The following is a 22,388-nucleotide window of genomic DNA, read 5'->3' on the forward strand; positions in this document are numbered from 1 at the left end:
AATTAATTAAATAGTTGCAAAGTGAGTAGTTGCTGTGCTCAGGTCTGAGGCAGGGGTCCTTTAATTACATCCTCATGTCATAAGTTATTAATGAAGACTGACTCGCTCTGTCAGAATAACCCAGTTACGGTTCTGCCGGCGATCACAGTTTGAGCAGTTCTTGGCTTTTGAACTGCTTTGTAACTGAAGTGCTTGGAGGTAGCTATCTAATTCCACAAGAAGAGTGTGGGTAGATGTATTTGCTTTGTAGAAAGATGATTATTACACGTGCAACCTGCACTATGGTTCCAAATACCGTACTTTTTAACACCATTGCACATTACTGATGAACTTTACAAAAGTAATGTGAGACCCTCCAGCAAAGCTCCTGCCTTGCACATGCAGGTTGGGACAGGAGGGGCTGTCAGCACTGCTCCAGCCTGCAGCTCTCTGCCAGCACCTCGTTTCCCTTTCGGGTGAGTTGCACCCAGGCTGTGCCCAAGCGACAGGCTGAATCAGACAACTGCTTTCCAACTCGTGCAGGTGTTCATCTGCCACGGTCATGTCTCCTAACGCTCTTTCCTCTCCTTCTTCCCCCCCCGACGCAGCCAAGCCCCATCCCTCCGGGTACGGAGCGCCGGGAGGAGGGCGAACGCATCCCGCAGCAGCCGCCCGGGAGGCGCTGCTGACGGGGCACGGAGCGGAGGGGCCGGTGCCCTAGGCTGAGCCCCGCACAGGCCCGCAGCGGCTGTACTCACCGGCTGCCGGCAGCAGCAGCAGCAGCAGGAGGTGCAGGGGCATTGCGGGGCGGCGGGGTCCCACGGCTGGCGCGGCGGGTGCGGCTCCGGCGGCGGGGTGAGGAGGTGTGAGCCTGACTGCTCCGTGTCGGCTATAAGAGGCTGCTTTCTGCCCCGAGCCAGGTCCCCCGAGCCCCGCTGTCCATCTAGGCAGAAGGGAGGAGCTGCCGCTGCAAGAGCGGGAGCCCTGGATCCGCACACTTGGCTACGGAGCGGGGGAAGGTGCCCCTAAGGGGGTGGCGGGGGGAAGGCTCACCTCCGTACCCCAGGCTCACCTGCTCCCATAGCCGTTATTTCTCTTTGAGTACAGCACTACCTAAGTCATTTAATCTCGACCCGAAGAGTAAAGACGGCAGTGAGCCGTGTTGTAAATTCTTCTGGTGGTTAATTATAACCGGTGCAGAATACAAGCGCTGTGCCTGTACTCTCAGTCTGCCAAACTTCACCTCCCGATTGCTACTTCTGTTGGAGAACTAAAGAACGATCAACTCCTGAACTGGTTATGGATATGTGTAGCTGGATCAAAACAACTTTTTAACTTTCTCTCAACCAAAACAGACACCTACAGAATATTTTTTGGTACGTTGTATAATCTTTGGATATTTTTTCCCCATTACCTTTCCAGCTCCTATAATATTTCGTAAAGCCTACAACTAGATGCCAGATTGCAACCACACTTTCATTGCCTCTCAACCCACAGAAAATACTGCTTGCTTTTGTGTGATTTTTCCTTGCTCATAAGTTCCAAATATTTAATCAGACAGTGCATTTTCTGACAGTTGTTCAAGCAATCGGGACCCCTGAAATTCTGGGTATTGATTTTGTGTGTGTGTATGTTTAAGGTTTTGGTTTGGGTTTTGTTTGGTTTGGGGTGGTTTTTGGATTTTTTTTGTTTGTTTGTTTGTTTGTTTTGGGCTGGGTTGGGTTTTTTTCTGTTTTGGGGTTTTTGTGGCATCATTATATTCCAGGATATGACCCCCATAGATCCCACTGAGGCCTAGACTGGTAGGATAAAGAAGGAGGAAAACAAAGGAGATTTTACAGAACTTACCAAGAACTTGTTCTTCATCATGTCATCTTACTGTTGGAGAGCAGCTGGTAGGCTTTTTGGTACTGAATGATATTTTCATCAAAGAAATAAAATGATTTTTCATGTGCATACTGAAGGATAATTTTACTTTTGCATTGAAGTGCTCCGATTTCTGCCTTACATCACTCCTCTTTAATCAGAAGTAGAAAATCTTATGTGGTCTGATTCCAAAAGGCTAAAAGCATGCACAGACAGATGAGGTTTGTTTTTGTTATGCTCTTATTAATCCACACTCTATGAAATGTTTGTGTTGGCACTAAGTTATGGTAGCATGGGATAAATACGGAAGCACATCAGTTTAAGGTAGGATATTGTTATGCCTGTGTACACCTGATACACCTTTGTGTAACTACATGATGAATACCAGAGATGATGCATTAGCCCACTGAATACTGTTCGCACTCTGCTGGGTCTGTGAACATAGCTGACCATTTCCCAGTGAGGGTGGAGTAGAATACCAACGAAATGGAATCTGTGGCAACCATAACCATTGTCAGTGACCCTGAGAAGTCTTGGTAATGTACAAGTCATAAGAGAAAACAAGTCAAAAGAGAAAAAAAAAAAAAAAAAGGATAGTTTTGGGGTTTTTTTTAAATACTTTTTTTTTTTTTTCACAAGATCATGCTGCTCCTGCCATCAACTGGGTCAAGGCAATTTCCCTGTTACTCATGGAGTCACATCCCTAATTGCTATTAGTCCATTTCATACTGTCACTTATACTGCATTTGTTTACTGACTCTTCCGGTCCATAAGTCACACCTATTAGAATGTTTTAATAGTGTCCAACAACTGTTTAGTGCAACTTCCAGTTGAACAGTATCCCATCCAGCATACCATTGGATATGACAATGAAAACAGTATCCAGAGGAGAAACATTAATGTTCTTCAGGAGACCAACTGATGCAATGTCTTAGTGTACTTGGTGTTGGATTAGTGCAGTTGATACGTTTTTCACTGAAGGAAAGAAAGTAATCTTAAAACCAATAAAGAATCAAGTGAGACTGATGTGTTCAGACTACAGCTGCTTCTACCAGAAAGGAGCCAAAGATGTGAAAGTGACAAAATCTACATGAAGTAAGAAATGCAAGTCAGAGGAGTTCTGCTTCCTACAAGTTGTAGGAAGAGTTCAAAGGAGAACATCTACTAAAACTGGGATGGGAGGCGGAGAAATCTGATGTAGAAGGAAATACTTATATTGAGGTGGATTTAGGTTGTCCAGTTAAGTGCCATGGCATATGGCTAAGAAAATATACTAATTGCAGACTGGAAGTTGATATGGATTACAATGATAATGATTTATTTTTTAAATGAGATTTTCAATGCCCATAAAATTTTCAAATAAATCTTATGTGGCAGTGCAGACCTGTTGTATTTGCTTCTTGTAGTGTTCCTTTTCATTTACCTGAAGCATTTGGTGACTGGTGTAAGTCATTTATGACAAATTGCATTTTCCTTCTCACTGACGAATTCTTTTTGGCAACTGGAGCTGTGCATAGGTGAGGAGAAGCATTTGCTTTTCAAATATACTTTATCAAACAAGGTTGCATGTGCTCAATGGTTGCTTTAATTCAGTTGGTTTTAAATCTGAAGAATAGATTCATATAATTGAGACACACAGTTGTACTGAGGAACATTTCTCACAGCATAACAATATGGGTGAAATTGTTAAGTCAATTGTAAAAGCCTCATTTCTCAGTGTCCATGATCCTGTATATGCAGGAAGATGACAGAGTACATTAATGCAAAATGTTAAAATGTTGATGGAAAGTGCTAGAATGGTCTAAAGTATGGTTAATGTAAATCGAGTTACCACTTTCCTGTTAGCAGGTGAAAGTAGTGATTTTGTGAACAATGTAACAGTATATTTAATACTGACTAAACAGTTGCAAAGCTGTATTTTTGTAGTAACAGAAGAAGTCAGTTCAATTAACACTTTCTGTTTAGTAAGAGCAGTTATTTTTACAGAGAAATGAGAAAGCATTTACCACCTACCTGGTGAAATTTATACATATTCTGCATTTAGCTGTTAGGAAAATCAGTAGTAATGATGATGAATATAGAAGTAAAAGGGTCTCTTGGTATCTAAGCAAAGTCCTACAAAATTAGGATCCTGCTGCATTAAGCTTGTGACAATTAAGCTATACGATATATTTACTGCCCCACTGAATGAATGAACTAATAAAGAATGGTGAAAATTATTTTCCCATTGTTAGAGATGACAGGGTGATCTGTTCAGGGTGTTATAGGATGGCTACAGCAGAGCTGAGGAGCTGCACCTTGGTGTTCTGCAACCCAGCACAAGTCCCAGACTGGGTTCTTCTGTGGCACTGACTCCTGGAGAAAAATAAGGAAAGAAAACACATACCTGATACACTGTGAAGGTATCAGAATAACCAGAACTGAAGAGCTGCTTTCCAGCAGTAAGTCAACTGCCTGAATTTACCTGATTGCTGTACTTGGCAAATGTTGGCCAGAGCCTTGGGCGACACGGTCTAGGTTGAAGTGCCCCTGCCCATGGCAGGGGGCTTGGAACTATATGATCTTAAGGTCCTTTCCAACCCAAACCACTCTGATTCTATGTCCTGAAGTTATACCACATTTTCTTAAATGTTGGACTGGGACACAGGGTCGGCCTGGAATACATCCCTTACAAGTTCCTTCAGGTACTGGATGTCCAAGTAGTACACAATCAACTTCTTTTATCATCATTGTCTTCGTAGAAGAAACAAAATAGCCTTATTACTGAAGTATTTGTTTAGAAACATGCAGTGCCTTTGTTCCCATTTTTAGAGGCTTGGCTGACTTTCTTCTCTTTCATGTCCTTCCATCTGCTCTTAGTTCCTTTTCACAACCAATGCTTCCTGTTTACCAATGTTTTCTTCAGCTTGTGTTGTTGTGAATGTTGTTCCAAAAACTATGACAGTTAAAAAACATAGTCTGGAGAGACAAGCTCCACTGGAAGATCAGAAAACATTCTAATGAGCTGTTTTACAGTATTTCCAATGTACTTGGTATTATCTCAAATCTATTTCTAGCATACAGAACAAAATCCAACTTCGATTTAGGACCATACCAGCCTATAGTATAACTTGTCATGTCTTTGGTAATAATAAGCCTATGAGTGGCATAATACTGAGAGAATTTTGGGGAGCATGTTTGTAGCATTGTCCTTTATATGCCCTTTGGCAGTGATGTTATTCAGTCCATTCTGCAGAAATGCTAGTGTGTAGCTGCCCATAACAGACAGTTGTGTGCTGGAAAAGCTGTCATTACATAAATGTTCTTGAAACTGGTTTATAGTTATAATGTATGCAGAGGAGCTAAATTACTCCTACAGGTTTCTTCTTTCATCTCTCTTTTTCTGGTTTTGTTCTCTTGCAGATTCTACCCTCTGCTCCTTAAGTATAACAGCTACAAGCACAAAGTCCATCCTGTGCATACAACCACCCAGGCAAATAACAAGATTGCAAGTACGTTCCCAGAGCACCACGTAGACTGATGCAACTCTGGTCATTTTATGATACAGAAATATACCATCTGTCTTTGAGCAAAGCCACAGACAGGAAGATTCTGGGGAAGGACCCTATAAATAATTTCTGGCTTGCTTGGTTCTTCAGTCTCAACAAGCATCTCTGCCTTCCAGAAGATTTCTTACACACAGTAAATCAAGTTCTACTTTTCAGTATCTGCATCCAAAAAAAGACCAGGGCCTGCTTCTTCTGGAACCTAGGACTCCTTTTTGTATCTAAAGGAAAAGATACTCAGAAATGCAACTCCTGCATTTCTGTAAAACAAAATTTGAAATCTCTAGCGTATCTCTGGAAGGATGTTTGACTTGCTTGTTTTTACATAGGTTACACCAACTTGTATTCTTGAAACGGTTGATGTAATGACCAGCATGATGAGATAGAGTGACCTCTCAGCAAATTTGTGGGTGATACCAAATTGGGGGGAGTGGTTGATACACTGGAGGGCAGGGCTGCTACTCTTATAGACCCAGTCAGACTGGAAAAAGGAGCTGCTGGGGAACCTCATGAAGTTCAGCAAAGGCAAATGAGAAGCCCTGCATCTGGGTTGGCATAACCCCATGTGTTGGGACAGGTTGGGAACTCACTGCATAGAGCGCAGCTTTATAAAAAAAGAAGCAGGGGGTCACGGTGCACAAGCTGAATGTGAGTCAACGGTGTGCTCTTGCAGCAAACATGTCCAGCTGCATATTGGGCTGAGCACAGCTGATGGGTTTGGAGGGAGGAGATTCTTCCCTTCCACTTGAGACTTGTGAGACAACATTTGGAGTTCTGAGTCTCATATTAAGAAAGGCATTCACATGCTAAGCAAGACTTGTAAAGGCCACCAAACTGTTCAGGGGGCTGCAGCTGATGACATGCAAAAAGCTGAGAGCACTGGATTTGTTCAGGTTTAAAGATGGTGAGGTGAGGTGATACTGCTGACTACCACTTCCTCATGGAACAGTGTAGAAAATATGGAGTCAGATTCCTTCCAGAGGTGCACAAGAGGCGTTTGCTTTAATGGAACCTGCCTTGAGCACAAAGTTGGACTGCAGACTTGGAGGGAAAGAGACTCCTTGTTTTGCCTACAGGTGTTCATGAAAGTATGCCCTGCAGGCAGGGAAGGCAGTAGCCTGTTCTACTGCAATAACAAATTAATTGATTAATTATTTTTCTCATGTATCACCAACTAAGCTATGTAAATGCATTGGGGAAATCATCCATACTGAATTCAAAGACAGCTGAAACTTTGCCTACTTTATTAAATAGACAGCTTTGGCATAAACAGCACCAGTGCCCTTTTCATAAAGAAATACTTTACTGCCAATCTGACTCACTGTTCTGAAACCCATTTCTGTGCCTTTGTCCATGTTGACCATTTCTGAATCTTCTTCCACTTCTATTTTTACTGAGATGGGGGGAAACTGCAGAATTGTACACAGTACAAGTGAAGATAGACAATGGATTTATAGACTGTGCAGACCACATTCTGCTAAGAGGGAAGGGACAGAAATGCATGTTATGATTTTGTGTAACTTTTCCTTTTAGTATGTTTACTGGCTTTTTGTTGTCTCTAAATGTTTTAAATTGCTTAAAAACAGAATGCAGATTTTTCTTACCTGTTTATTTGTTCACCTCTTATTGTCTTGTTCTATAACACCCCATTTGTCTGGTCTACTTTTCACAGCCTTTCTGTTCATGTCTGCTTCCTCAGCTGTGAAGAGTTTAATGGCAACTGGACACTTGCCAGAAGATAAAACCCCTAAGTTATGTGTCCATCAAAGGAAAAGTGAGTAGAATGTAGCCCTTGCCTGTTCTGGGGTCATCAGCCCAAGAGCTACGTATCTTTAAACAACTTAAATGTCATCAAGACTGCTTTGGAACTAGGAAGTTCAATGTATTCTTGAGAGACAAAAGAATCCTGTAAATACTGAGGGATGGGGAACATCTGGATTAGCTAGATAATTTATCAGTAGCAAACAAGTGAATACCAGAAATCTGGTGGTAGTTTAAAACATGTCAGATCAAAAAGTATCAACAGTATCTTTCTGTTCCTCTTGGACTGTCTCCCATCTTTACTTTTGCTTTGCAGTGTGATTGGGATGAGGAGTAATTGAACCAGACACCTGTCAGCACTAGCATCATGATTTGACACACCTGAAATAAACAAGGTACTTCCAAATCAGTCAAAAAACGTAAGAGTCATTTGCCAAGGAGTATGCATGGAGTGTAAGTGCACAACATGCAGGGCAATGTTCAGTAAAATGTTTGCTTAGCTGCTCTTGTTTAGCCACTAGCTGCTATTTGATTTCCAGTGAGAAGCAAGGACTCTCATCTCAATACAAGGCAAGAGTTTAAATGCATTCTCTAATCTGGGCCGTCATGACAAGCATGTTATTAAGTTTTCTATGTAGGCCTATTTTCCACCACATTTAGAAAACACAAATGCCATGGTTATTATGTTATATAAACAATTTAGAACAATTTATATATCCTGTAATTTTAAAGACTTAAGCTTACTCCTCTTTGCAGTATCAATTACTGGTTTAAGAATACTTTTTCCTAAAACTAAGAAGGAGTTTATGATTCTACAGGTTTTATATTTCCTTAAAAGTGATCAGTTACAGACAAAACAAGACATGGTCAGGACATCTGCAACAGAAGACCTGCAGACTCATTATCAGAAAAAGCTAAGAAAACAATTGAGCCTGAAGCTGAAGGTAGCTGCTGTAATGAAGTCCCAGTACCTTGTAAACATGCAGTGCTCAGGCAAAATATTGATGCTTAACTTGCAGAGTTCACTGAATCTTCAAACACATATAGAAATGTCACAAAATTTCCATTGTACATATTGAAAATTAGGACACCAGTCAGTTTGGCAGTTTTAAGCCTTGATTGTTCTTTTTTGTTTCATTTTAAACCAAGGAAGATGTCCTGATCCAAATACATAAATTGCTTCCTTGGTTTAAAATAAAACAAATTCCCAGTGATGATGCTTTATTTACCGAATTGCACAGAGTAAAAAAATTCTTGTCTACAGCTCCTGTAACTAATAAAGTTCATATCATCCTTAACACATAGAGGGGCTCCATGCTTTAAAATAACACATATAAAGAAAATTGTTCCTACATATAAAGGAGAGAAAGCTCTAACTGGATATGAGATGCCACCACAAAATTAATACACCATATACCACGAACTGCCCCATTTGTACAACAGTGATGGAACTGTCATTCTCTTTGCATTTACAGAATCAGGAAGTTTACTATGCTGCGTGGAACAGGCCTTGCTAACTGGCATCAGGATGTGCAAGATAGCAAGAAAAAGCAGGAGCAAGGGATCAGTCATAGTGAAGTTTTAAAAATAATAGTTTTCTCTTCAACTGTTAGGATTGTGAATCTTGCTAAATGGATTTAAATTCTTTAAAGCACTAAAGCTTACCTAAAATACATGTAGCATCAAATCACAGGTGAGCCCAAGAACCAGCAGCTGAAAGGTGACTAGGAACAAAGCAGTCAATTCCTTCGAGGCCTTCTTTGGCAAGTTCCTAGTTTCAAATTTACATTATAGCTCTCACTGACTTGCTTTTCACATTTTGCAGAAATCAACAGTCATGTCCCCAAACAGCCATTTTTCTGTGCTCATGAAACTCTTTCAGACGGCAAGTACTAAATATATTTTCCCTTTTTATAGTGTAAAGCTTAGCACATTTTAATTGTGTCTCAGTTACTTCACCACAGGCATTTTCTTTTAAATGACGTAGAATGGTACAAATTTTGTCTAGCTTTGTTTTGTGACAATGGCACCTCAAAAACCAGGAATAAGATGGGACTACATATAAAATTTGACGCTGATAATATTAGATGATCTTTTAAAATAAACAGCTTGTGCATACTTGACATTTTTGCTTCACAGAGCAAAACAGTACTGCATACACAGAGTATTGTGAATTTTACATGTGGTCTGCAAGTAAGATCTGCATACTTAATGGTAACTTGATATTGCTCTGAGAATCCCAACCTTTTCATTTCCTAATTCTGTTTGGAGTTCTTCAATACCATGTTAACGTTTAAATGTTGCTCTAGTTATTTCCTCTGCCAGAAAGAAGAAAAGATAAACCCTTATTAGTTTACACACAATGTAATCCCAGGAAGGATTTGCCAGGAACAGATAATCTTCACTTGTGCACAGGTCTTATTTAGAATGGAGCGTCAGGAGGAGGCATACCCAAACTTAATTACATAAGCAATTCTAATTAATTCTGTAAAATACTATACAGAATTTTACTTTAGATTGTTTTGTTCTGAGAGCCACCAAATAAAATACCTGTATAATATTTATTTTAAAAACCAAAAGTCACAACTGTATGTCACTGTCAAATCCATGGATGTTCAAGGATAACTGTGTTGAGATGCTGCTGGAGGTTCATTTTTTTCACCTCCAGCCAACTGGTATTTTTCACTTGATACTTTCTGTTTAAGCAACAGTTTGCCTACGGATGTGTGCAAATGTGTTTTGCATATGCATATAATGAAGTAGAATTAAAATGTAAAGCAAAGCAGTTAATTCTCTGAAACAATTTCATCCTGATCCTAGTGAAGTGCATGCATCTTCCTCCGGACAGAAAGCAAGCACTAAATAATATAAGCACTAAACAAACACTTTTTTTTTCATATAAAATAAGCAGCATTTTGTGCTATTTCATATATATTGCATCCCACTTCAGTTTTCTGTAATCTTCATATTGAGGTGATTACCCCACAACTGGAAGGACTGGAATTAGGTGGGTCCTTTTATTATCATTATGACTGTAAGTTGAAGGAAGAGGAGGAGCTGCAGCAGTTCTCATTTTACTTGAAATACTGGACTCAGGAACCTGTGTGAGAACCTTGAGCAGCACAATCCCTTACAGGAGGGTCACCATCGAAACAAGTGTAATTGCTTACAGTAGGCTGGTTCTTTCCAAGGTTTTTGGTCTTTGAATTTTGCTTTTTATCACTTTGGCTTGGCCCCTGTCCATCATCTTTTCTTCTTCAGCTCCTTAAGTCACTTGTCATTTTTTCAGAGTTGAAGGTCAGATCATTCCTCCTGACTTATAAGCCACAGGCCCTGAAATTTCTTGTACCAGCCCAAGTAATTTCTCTTTGAGCAAGGCATATTTTCTATCTACTTGCAGCATGTAATTAAACTTGGAGTCACACAATTTTAGAAGATAAGGAACTTCCTGTTCTGTTAACAGAAGAACGTCTTGTAAGAAGCTGTGACTGGAAAAGGGTTGAATCAAGAGTAGGCACCAGCAGTAGAGATGGGACAGCCTTGTAAGGGGAGAGTTTATTTAAAACCAGTTGACTTACAGTAAGATGGGACTATGCACATTTGGAGTGGGTCATTTTTATAGTAAAAATGAAATTTAATAAAGACAGACTTTCTTTTCTGAGCAAGAAAAAGGTGGTTTAGTCATTCAAATATTTGTAGAGGTAATCATTTGGGAGAACTTTCAGTAAAGGGAAGAATAGCAATAGCTCAATTCTAAAATGTTTCAACTGACAGCTAAAGAAACTCTAGCCTTGATAAAATATAAACTGTAAACAATATTTAGTATAGGTTAGGTTCAGCTAAACCAGTACGTTCCTACTATCTCTAAAAGGTAACAAAGAAAAAGGTATAAAACTATTTAACACCTGAGATTCAGCAGTTTGCAGAAGAAAGGCCATTTCTACGTAAACAAATAAACCCTGTGACAGCTGCTTAAGTTTAAAACCTGAAAGCTGCATTTCACAAATATAAATAATGAGACCCACGATCACCGAAGCTCTATACAAAGTCAGTGGCAAGGTGGACATACAGGCTTGGAAAAGCCCAGCTGCTTGTCTTGTTTTCTGTGCTTTTAAGTGTGCTAGTTGCTGCTTCTTCTATCAAGAACAATGCTGCTGTAGTTTTAAAGAAAGGCTGACATGCCCAAACTACACAGATACAGAAAAACCTCAGAAGGCAGGCAACATTTCCTTTTAAAATAGCTTCTGACAATGACTTAGTATAATTATACATTCTCCAGACTGAGGTTTGGAAGACTGTTAACTTCCCTGTCAATTTAAAACCTCCTTTTGTATACAGCCAGTGGGTGGGGTGCCACATTTGAGTACAGCATCCAATTTAAAAACTCAACCATCTAAGGTTGCTTTTGAGTCTGACAGCATACCAACTCAAAACTCAGATTTTGTGGAAGCACAAGTGATTAGAAACACAAAAACTGAATTATAAAACATATTAAAAGAGCATGAAATTAATGAAAAGTTGATTAGTGCACAGTTATGAGAAACAGCAGAACTCTGCCTGTTGCAGCAACTTCTATGTTAATGGTAGTGTAATCCTGCTGCAATTGCTGTTGTTTCCTAAAAACATTTCTCCATTACTTCCTGTATCCTATATCCTGCCTTGTAATACCCATGTGGACAAAAATTGTGAAAGGTCTTACTGCTCTATCATTGCCTTTATTTGTAATGGACACTGTAAACTGGATTCATCTGGATTCTCTTTCATACTTCAGAACCAGAACTTTGTGAAACTAAGTGTGTTAGTCCACTGTCATGGAACTCTGAAAATCACTTCTGAAATTGTGTGTATTTCAGGAAATAATTTGTACATACCTAGATGCTGACAATATAGCTCACGCTGCAGTTATGTCAGTGCCACTACATTATGCAGTGGTAGCACAGTAGCTCACGCTTGTTTCCCACAGTTCTTGAGCAGTGTGTATACTAGCTCTTTCAGGTAAGATGTGCTAACCTTATTTTTCCAGATATTAATTCCTTCAGAATAATTCCCTGTGGAATCACTGATTTCTGCTTGTGCTGTTTATATATCAACTTCAGTGGTAAATCAATTAAATCCCTGAGATTTTATTGTTTTAGAGTCATACCAGCTTGAATACCAAGATGCTGAACAGAGGGATGCAATGTATGATCCCCAAGGAAGAAAATGCTTTCTTAGGGTGTCTACAGCAGCATTCACAGAATAGTTTGGGTTGGAAGAGACCTTAAAGCTCATCTAGTTCCAAACCCCTGCCACAGACAGGGACATGTTCCACTAGACCAAGTTGCTCCAATCCCCATGCAAAGCATTCTCATGCTTTTCTTTTGAGGTCCCTTCCAACCCTTGGGATTCTGCTCTACTTCAATGATTTCCAGAAAACGTGCTGGTTTAAAATATTTCTCTTTTGACAGAATCTCAGTTATGAAGCATTCTGTTTGGTTTTTTTTTCTTTCTATTTTGAAACAAAGACTCTGCTTCTCCATAAAAGAGAGGAGTGAAAGGACAACATACAATTTTCTAGTATCTGACACATTTTTAAAGTTTCAGTTGCTGGCTAGATAGATCACTTGGTGACATGATCGTTGACAACAACTGATGTACACATTGCCAAAACTCTCCTGTACCTATTTATAATTCTTAATACACAGTAGCATTACTGATCAGTAATTTCTGCAGTTCAGAAAAAATGCTGTCTTTCTTTAACCTTTTTCTATTTTAAACCAGTTTGTTGCTCAAGGAAAGTCAAGAATTGAAGATTGCCAGGAAGGAATAAAAGGTGAATTCTACAAGAAATTTAGTGGAAAAGCATGTGTGTGTTGAGAGGGTGGGAAGACTCTTGTCTCTCCTGCCTTCTGAAAAAGTTGTATTTTAAATCCTGTATTTCAGTAACGATTGTAAAGAAAACAGAAAAACCTGTCATCAGCTTGATACTCAGCAGTATAAAATCAGAAATAAGCTAGGTTGAGCACACCAGCTAGCTTCGGCCTCCTTTGGTTTTCTGTCAAAAGCACCTAAACAAGTCTGCACACCCTTATTTAAGGTTTTACTTAAATTCAGTCAGAGTTTTTCAGTGTATACATAAAATTGTTAGTTTTGTAATGTGGCTTTCGTTCCACTACATTTTAGGAGACAGATTATTAAAATGGTTTTGGTATTCATGTTCTCTAATATGAAGTAGAATGATATAAAACAAAAAGTAAACAGTACTGTTAAAGCTTGAAACTCCAGTTCCTTGAAATGTGTCAGAGGTAAGCCTGAAGAACTCCTTAATTGTGCTTTTATACTCAGTCAGCTTGAAAATGCTTTGCTATTTTTACTAGTGCTTATAAACCTGAGCTTTGGATGACTGCTTGACCGTTTGGAATAAGGATGACAGTTAAGATCAGCTGATGAATAACTTCTTATACTGTTTGCAGGAATTAAGGCATTGGTCTATAACTGAGCATTGTGGTGGCTCATTCTCTATGGGAAGGGCCTGAACTTTCTCCATAGTATATGGAGTTAAGAATTCTTAAGAGCCAACATGATGGTTGGGGACTTTCTATTTTAGCCACATGGGTATGATTAAACACAGCAGAGAGGTGTAACATTTAGCCATTTTGACCTAAGACTGCAGGGAATCAGACATAGTGCCAATGTGTTAATAGCTTTCAGGATAGAAGCGCTGCAGTTTAGAGGCCCTGAAGATATTTAGCCTACTTGGCACTCCTACTAAAAGGATAATCTAATTGTCAGCTTAAAGAGGTTTGTAAACAACAACTGCTTCTGCTCCTTTTGCTGAAATTGTGAAAAGAATTATTGTCTCTTACTCAAGTGAGAGAGAAAGAACCATGCACCAGTGACATTCTATCTTGTGATTAGGATACCTGACTGCAAAAAGAGAAATATGGCTTGATCCCTGCTTGTTTATGCAAAGCTCTCTTGCTAAACTTTCTTCAAAGAACTGAATCCTGCTATGAGCAATCTAACTGGCAAAGTGTTAGCATTTTAGTCTGGCTCAGAAGTAAGCTATGTACTGTGCTTTTTATAGAGTTGTCTCAGAGCATGTGACCTGGATTCTTTTGGGGTAAAATGAGACAGGAGAGGTATTCCTCACATCTGCCCATGTTATTTGCTAAAGCACCATTCTTTAAATGAATTGGATTATACACCACTGTTTTCCCCTCTCCATCTTCTTTATGGACAGATTTAAACCTCATATATAACCTGTGATGAAAAACAGATCAATTAACTTTACCCATATTCCATCTTTTCAGTTACACTAGAATTCTTCAGTATTAAATGTCTGTTCCAGTTAACCTCTAAACACAAAGACAAGCAAATAAAGACAGGACTACTGAGTTGAAAAATTGAGATATTGTATCTAACAAAAACGTACTGCTGTAAAGTACAGCTACAACAAACATTGTATGTCGAGTAAAACACTTCCTGAGATTCATGCTAACAGTGGATGCAGTGGCATTTTCTGTCTTCCAAGGCAGTATCAGACACACCTTATATCAGTAAATTCATCACTGCAGCCATAGTTACAGGAAAGAAAACGACAAAATTAAGACCTGATGTAAACAGCTGAAGCTTATGATAATGGGTTAGCTAGTTCCAACAGTGATGTAAAGATTATATTAGCAAATAGGTCAGGTAATAGGTGTAATTTTCTTCATCTTAATCTCCAATGTGTGTTTATAATGTACAAATAAGACAACAGATAGAGAAAATCAAATAGAATAAAATAATCCAATAAATTAAATGGGCATAGGAAAAGAGTATTTCTAAAGGGTATGAAAAAATCTGATACTCTTTTCTTTAGGGAAACTATAAAGACTAATAGTGTTAAGAATTAAAAGCTTCTCTCAAAGGAGAGAGTTGACAAATGAGTGCCTTCATGACGTGCTTTCCTTGAAGCCCTGAAGCATCTTGAGATGTATAAATCAGTATCTCATTTTCCAGAATACGTTCTGCACTCTCAGGAAGTGTCCTTGCTTAGCTTACAGGATATGAAGTGAGGTGCTGCGAGAACTGCCCACAGAACTTCTGACACTGCTCATTACCCTGGCCAAAATTACCTACCATCACCTGGAATAGATCAGATACCATTAAATTAAGAATTGAAGCAATGTATATTATGGTTCTTAATGAAATAACAGCCTTTGTGTTCAGACAGATACATTTGTCTGATTGTAAGAAATTTTGCAAATGTGACTCCCTTAAGAAAATGGTAAAACACCTTAAAAGATTAACAGATCTTAGGGGTATGCAGTGTCAAGGCTCAGTAAGCTCAAAAATGGAAGTTAAGCTTACAGAGCAGAACTTTTATTCGTATCAGTCATTCAAATTTATTTACTCTTTAGTGTTTCTCATCGGAATTAATAAAAAATGCCCTACATCCTCTATTTAATTTTTAAATCACATTTTCAAAGCTTTCTGCATGGCTGTGCAAATGAATCTTAAATTTTCTAGCCCAGCAACAAATTTTATTTGTGTATTTTTACATAATTTGGGCAGCTAACACTTCAGAAGGGCATCTTAGCTAAGTACCTTGATTGTAATGATTAAAAATTTAACTGGTGCGTTTTTGGGAGTGTGTTTGAAGAGTGGGTCTGAGTAGTCACTCTAGAGGCACTTGCAGGTATGGCTCCATGTGGTTCCAGTTTTGCCACTCCTCCTACTGAAATGTGACAATATCAGGAGACAGACTAAACCACTGACAGCCTGACAAGCACATCTTTTTTCCTTCCACTGCCAAAGCAAGGTGATGCATTTTGATTTGTTTCCAAGCGTACTGGGAGGTAACTTAGATAACTTAGGAAAAAGCTAGCTAGGAAAAAAAAGCTCAAACCCTAGATCCATCTCCCAGTTGCCCATTCTAACCCTTACTGCTCAAGAGAATGTTGAAAGCAGAGTGGCACTTTATTTTTGGCTAACAGATCTCTAACAGGTCACCCATTTTAAAAAATGGTTATCTTTTCTGTTCACATCCTTATTATACCAATCATCCATAATTTTGGCACACTGATGTATATTTTACTCATGGTTATCCTTTGAGGCTATTCAGAGGCTTGAAGCTAATGCTCATGATAGTGGCTGGCAGTAACAAATTTCAACTAGCCACACATAATCATAGAATGATAATCATAGAATCACAGACTGCTTTGGGTTGGAAGGGACCTTAAAGTTCATCCAGTTCCACCCCCTTGCCACAGGCAGGGACAACTTCCACTAGACCAGGATGCTCCAAGCCTCGTCCAACCTGGCCTTGAACACTGCCAGGGATGGGGCAGCCACAGCTTTTCTGGGCACCCTGTGCCAGCGCCTCAGCACCCTCACAGGGAAGAACTTCTGCCTAAGAGCTCATCTCAGTCTGCCCTCTGGCAGGTTAAAGCCATTACCCTCTGTGCTATCCCTGTATGCCCTTGTAAAACGTCCCTCTCCAGGCTTCTTGTAGCCCCTTTAGGCACTGGAAGCTGCTCTAAGGTCTCCCTGGAGCCTTCTCTTCTCCAGGCTGAACAAGCCCAGCTCTCTCAGTCTGTCTCCAGAGCTCTAGCCTTTGGAGCATCTTTGTGGCCTTCTCTGGACTCTCTCCAACAATAATACATTTGGTTTTTGTGTGCTAAAATATTGAAACAGCTTGACATTAAAAAAGAAAAAAAAATTCAAGAGGTCCTTTCTAATGTTGAACCTTTCAACCTAAAAGAATTAACTTCGTACTTTTTGTGGATTCGGGTCAGACATGTGTGTAGCTACCCACCAGGATTCAGCTCCGACAACCTGGCCAGTACCCCTAGGACGCACCAGAATGGGGCTTATGCCCTCTGCTGGTTTACTGGATCCTGACTCGGCTGCTGTGGAAGGCAGAATTCATCTTGGATTTAGTAAAACAATCTCCAAGTGATGTCTAGGCATCATGGAATGAATCTTTACTGACTTTTAACTTGTGCCTCAAATCAGGACTGAGACATTGAAACAAAATCAAGATATTCTCATTGTATATTCATTTTTTATGTAAAGGTTATGATTGCTGGAATTCTACGCTAACTCCTATGCAAAACCCCGCAAGTATTTCACTAGCTTAAACAATTTCCAACAATGTTTCAACAAGCAAGAAAGATGCTAAGTAGTTTCCTAATCTTTATAGCTAACCTCAGGCTCATGCCATAAAAGTTACAGTTTAATTTGCCCTGTTAGAGATCCCAATTTGCATGCAATACTCAATGTTTTATTGTGGAGATATGTAGAATCCACTACTACCAACAAAAAAGCCCTGTATTGGCAAACCAAAACCTAATATTTGCAATACCTTTGGTGGAAATCCTCGTTCATATGCAAGCTAGCTACAAAAATGTGCAATAGATCTTCTTGTTTTATTCACAGAAATGCTCATCTCTGGCTATCCTAAGCAAAAGAGGGATGTCAAGTAATGGCAGAAAATACAGTAATAGTGTGAAACCCCAGAAAAACAAGCAAACCCCCCACCAACTGCATAGTAACTTTTTGAATGGATTGCATTAAACTATATTTAATCTACACATGATTATTTAAAATAGAGAGCATTATTTTGGTCATGTCACTTGTCTTCAGAAGGGAATTGTATGTAATCGTTCATAATCTAATTTAATTCAGTTTAATTCTGCAGATTTCTCTTCTTCATATTCATATAACATGGCTTAACTTAATTCAGGTCAGCACTCCTGAGCGTGCTTTCCTCAAAGGAGTTCTGTATTTCATACCTTAGTTTTGTATAAAGCTCTATCTTGGTGAAAAATACTTATATAGAACTTATCCATACACTCTTTGATGTTAACTATTTCCTTGGGTAGTAGCTAAAACATAGATTCACATCCAACTAAAACTGTTCATACAGATATTAGATATATTTTTAAAATGTTCTGCTTAATTATTCAGGAAGTTTGGTATTTTTTGCTTCCCAAAATATATGTGGAGTTGGAATAACCATATATTCCATACGTAGTTATATTCCATAACCACTGTTTTAAGGAAAGAGAGCTATGTCATCATACACACACATACACACACACATATATAAATGATAGAATTCCGAGTTTGGGAAAGAACCAGAGACTTGATCAAAATTAAAAAAAAAAAAAAAAAAAAAAAAGATAAAGCAGCAAACTCCAGTTTTGAAGGGAATACATTCCTGGAATTATTTCTAGACATAAATAATCCATTTATGTCAGGAATTCCAGTGAACTGTAATCCTAATGTTATGTTGGAAAGTGTTGCATGATAAGGACTTCAGAAGCTGCAGATAAAGGAATACACTGAAAAAAACCTGTCTTCCGCTATCATTCCCAGCTGTGCAATCTTCCTGATCCATGAGCATGTAATTAACATGGGTTCCAAAGCAATTTACTTTATAACATTTGAATTATAAAAATCAGCTGGTTGTGTTTTGTTTCCTCTGTAAATTATTTTTTTAGAGTTCAAGAGAAATCCCTCTGCTTGTCTTGTTTTACAAGCTCATTGTGGAAAAAAAGTTTCAAAAGCTGGCCATGTTTTTTAAAAAGGCACCTGCGTAAATGCTTTGATTTCCTTTTTTGTCAGTAACAACTCTTCCCCAGCTCAAAAGATCACTTTACTTAAACAAGGAAACTCACAAAAATTAACTCAAAAAATTACTCAACCATATGTTAAGGTATTATAATAATTTAATATTAACAACAATTATTGTAAAGCAGTGGAAAGGATAGAATATGTATTTTCTTCTGTCCGTAAGTACTTTAAAAAAATCTACAGTTTTATATTGTTCAGGCTGTAGCTTTGCTGAATACAAAAACACGAACAGCAAGCTTGGAAGATGCAATGAACCACGGGAGAGCAACAAGGTCAGATTGCAGTGACTGCATCTTGGAGAGCAGTTTGGGTGTTCTTGGAATGCAGGACTCAGTTCTTCACTTTAAACACTTCCTTGAATAATTAATGGGTTAAAAACTCTATTGTCTTAGGAAATTTCAGACAGGAAGAGAAAGTCATTATAAAATCACAACTATTACCATTCACCTGAAGCTAATAAATGTATAGATAGTCACAATACAATGGTAAATATCTATTACTTAGTAACAGTGACAATCTTCAGAATAATTCATGTTCAGTTTGCTTAACCGGGGGAAAAAGTTGCTCATGCCAAGCTTCCATCTTCTCCTAGGCTAGGCTATACAAACCTATAGCTCTACACAAGGTGTTGAAATAGCAGCCATCAAGCATCTCTTTAGCCTGCAGTGCTTAACAAATAGTAAGTTTTAATCCTTTGTAAGCAACTAGTTAGATAAGATGATCTTGGTTTCTGCTGTTTTCATCTGGACACTTAACACTGCAACTTCTGCCACTTAAGGTGCTGTATAACTACTTCAGTTAGGTTCTTGGTCAGTCTTATTAAAGCAACCAAAATATATGCTTCTCATTGACAATTCTACCACAGTGGCTAAAGTTTATCATAGAACACCGCTTGTTCTCCAAAGCACAGAAAAGCTCCACAACTTCTAGTTACATCTAGTACATTAAGATTTTCCATTTAGTGTCAAATAATTAACCTAGTTTGTTTGCTCAAGATCATTTGTGCAAATAGTGATGAAACATCCATCACCTTAAAACTGCTTTTAAGATGGCAGAAGGATAATTCTCCAAGTCAGCAACCGCAAGATTTGCCAGCTGACTCTAGCCATGTTCTATGACATATACTCTATGACTATAGCCATACTGACACAGAAATATGGTGTCTCCAAATTCCCCTTAAGAATATTTTAAGCTCTCACACACAGCAGTAATGAAGTTCCATTTTTCGTCTCAGTATAACTAGATCAACAGTTGAAACGGTCAAAAAAATAATTGGGTAAGTTTATGTAGGCTTCCACCCACAATATTTTAAAATGAAAGGTAATGGTTTATGTAACAGGATTCTCATCAATTAACTCACAACAAGTTAGTTCAGAGCCCTTTAAGTGTAACTACTATCCTTTTCCTTTGAGTAGTTAATTATTATATCATGTAATTAATTTAAACAAGGAAGGAAGGTGATCACTTGTTAGCCTCTTCCAATTTAATTTATATAAAAACTAAATATATTACTTTGACAAAAACTTGTTTCACCAGACATATTATTTAGCTTGCCACATTCTCAAGATACTCTGCACACCTTATACCTTTCATTGAAATCACAACCCTACAGCTCCCACTAAAGCTACTTTATAAGGTACAATTTGTTGTAACACCTGAACAGTTTGTTCAATAACCTCTTTATTCTAACACAAAATTTACTTTGCTTTCTAAATGTTTGATAGGTAGGGCATTTGTATAGACATTTTTAGTAACTTAACTTCACCTGATGCAATTTTCAGGCTCACTTTTGCAGTAATTACATCTGAAACATGGCCAAAGTAGTTGGCCCATCAGTGGAGTCCTCAACAAGCCATCCTCCAAAGGAGAACAGTGTGCAGCCAATCCTAACAGCAGGCTTAGAAAAATCAGCAAAATGATTTTATGTAATACCTATAAATTAAAAGGATTAACAGCTAGGATTAATATTTTCATTGTGCTACTACCAGCCAAACGATTTTACCTCAGCAATGATTTGCTGTTCTGGATGAGAACGATCACACTGCCTGCTTTCTTAAGCTGCTTGGTGTTCAAACAGTTGTTATTTGGAATTGGATAAACCCTCTTACCATTTTTATGGTCCATATCGTTTACGATCTATGGGTGTAATTCTTACTCTATGCATTTATTTTACTTTTTTAACTCTTTTTGTTTCTCTCACCTCCCTTTTTTTTGCTTACTGTTGCTGCAGTAAGCAAAAGCCAGATTTTTCATTGAGTCCTGTCACACTTTTACATTTCATTCTGTAGACTTAAGCATTAACTATGTAACATCTGACAGCTCCCATTAAATTGGCACACTTAGTCTCAAGAACTGACATGACTGAGATCAACAGGAGGCAATCTGGCCTTTGGAGCTGAGAAAAGCCTCAAGACAGAACTCCAGGTTTGTTCTTACAGTCATTAGACCGAAAAAATGAGTAACACAGGTACACTTCACCTGGTCAAGGAACCTTCCATTTGTGTTACTTCAGCTGATGAAACTACTAATTGGCTGTATTCCTTTTAGTCTCAATTAATGGCAGTATAATTTGTATACTATGTTTGTTAAAACTTGTAAAGCTTTTCTTTATACAGCTCCACCATTATACAGGCCGCATCAGAGCCTCAAGTGTTTGGGTTTTTTTATCACGTTATTTGTGGGGACATGCATACACAAGCCTAGTCAGCAGCTATGCTACTAACACCGCAGCATTAATGCTACTGGAAAAAAAACAGTATCATTAGAACGTCAATTCTGTGCATTACAAGAGAGGCACAGACCAGCCCTTTGAACGTGAGGGAGCATTCAGGATACTGACGACCACACTCCCCTGACAGCGCACGGCGGGATGGGAAGGAGTACTGCCTTCAGCAGACAGCGCTACTGCTGAGAAGGAACGACAAACAACATCCTTTAAACCTCCCGCTCCCTCCTGGTTTATTATTTGGCAAAAGTTTCACAACCTGGGACAAGAGGAAATAGCCGCAAGTTGCAGCAGGGGAGGTTTAGACTGGATATTGTAACAATTTCTTCACTGAGAGGGCGATGAGAATTGAACAGGCTGCTCAGGGCAGTAGCGCTGTCACCGTCCCCGGACGTGCTCACAAACCGTGTAGACGAGGCCCTTAGTTACATGGTTTAGCGGTGGCTTTAACGGTGCTGGGGAACAGTTGAGCTTGATGGCCTTTTCCAACCCGGTTAAGTCTATGATTCTATGAACCGTGTTTTCTGAGCTCCAACAGAGTCTGCAACGCAACACGTTCCCGGGTTCGTAAATACTCATCCCAGGTGAACGACGGAGAACACCTCGGGTCACTCCCGTGCACGGGAATGAAAGAAGCTGCAGGGACACTCTCAAGAGCCGCCAGCTCGCTCCGCGCTCGCTTCAACGCGGCTGAAGGCGCACTAGCGCCCCAGACACACCCCAGAAGCAGCAGCCGCTCACCGCCGGCTGTCCCGCGGCCTGCCCCGGTCAGACAAGAGCCGTTACCGGACACCGTTACCTCACGCGTCCCCTCAGGCGGCGGGCGCCCCGAAGCACGCAGGGCGGCGAAAGAAATACAATACCAGCACGGACCATCCGCCTTACTCCTTCCGCCAGAGCAACAAGGG

The 22,388-nt window shown here is 39.3% G+C and overlaps 2 protein-coding genes and 1 long non-coding RNA gene across 8 annotated transcripts in view; 1 reads left to right on the forward strand and 2 right to left on the reverse strand.

The window, feature by feature from the left end:
* The window catches only part of PLA2G10 (phospholipase A2 group X), an 11,940-nt gene extending 10,947 nt beyond the window's left edge, over positions 1-993 (reverse strand). Inside the window, exon 1 of the mRNA XM_061376090.1 lies at positions 738-993. Within this exon, the coding sequence (XP_061232074.1) occupies positions 738-780 (43 nt within the window). The 5' untranslated portion in view covers positions 781-993. The remainder of the gene's footprint in view (positions 1-737) is intronic.
* The window catches only part of BFAR (bifunctional apoptosis regulator), a 25,944-nt gene extending 19,242 nt beyond the window's left edge, over positions 1-6,702 (forward strand). Inside the window, exons 9-10 of one of the 2 annotated variants that reach the window (XR_009728873.1) lie at positions 1,745-1,886; positions 5,248-6,702. The gene's annotated coding sequence lies outside the window, so the exon portion shown is untranslated. The remainder of the gene's footprint in view (positions 1-1,744; positions 1,887-5,247) is intronic. The other variant, XR_009728872.1, reaches the window with a different exon arrangement.
* On the reverse strand, positions 3,137-21,189 carry LOC133224544 (uncharacterized). Of its 5 annotated transcripts, none has more exons than XR_009728876.1 (4): positions 20,521-21,189; positions 17,482-17,576; positions 6,995-8,922; positions 3,137-4,780 (listed from the first exon to the last, which is right to left on the reverse strand). It is a non-coding gene; the product is annotated as an uncharacterized LOC133224544 (long non-coding RNA). The 5 variants fall into 5 exon arrangements; XR_009728877.1 differs by having other exon boundaries at positions 8,817-9,469; XR_009728874.1 differs by having other exon boundaries at positions 6,995-9,469.
* Positions 21,190-22,388: the final 1,199 nt, after the last annotated feature.

The sequence above is a fragment of the Neopsephotus bourkii genome, unplaced genomic scaffold, assembly GCF_033783945.1.
Source record: "Neopsephotus bourkii isolate Nb327-2 ecotype Australia unplaced genomic scaffold, CSIRO-AGI_Nbou_v1 NB_1706, whole genome shotgun sequence".
Taxonomy (NCBI): Eukaryota; Metazoa; Chordata; class Aves; order Psittaciformes; family Psittacidae; genus Neopsephotus; species Neopsephotus bourkii.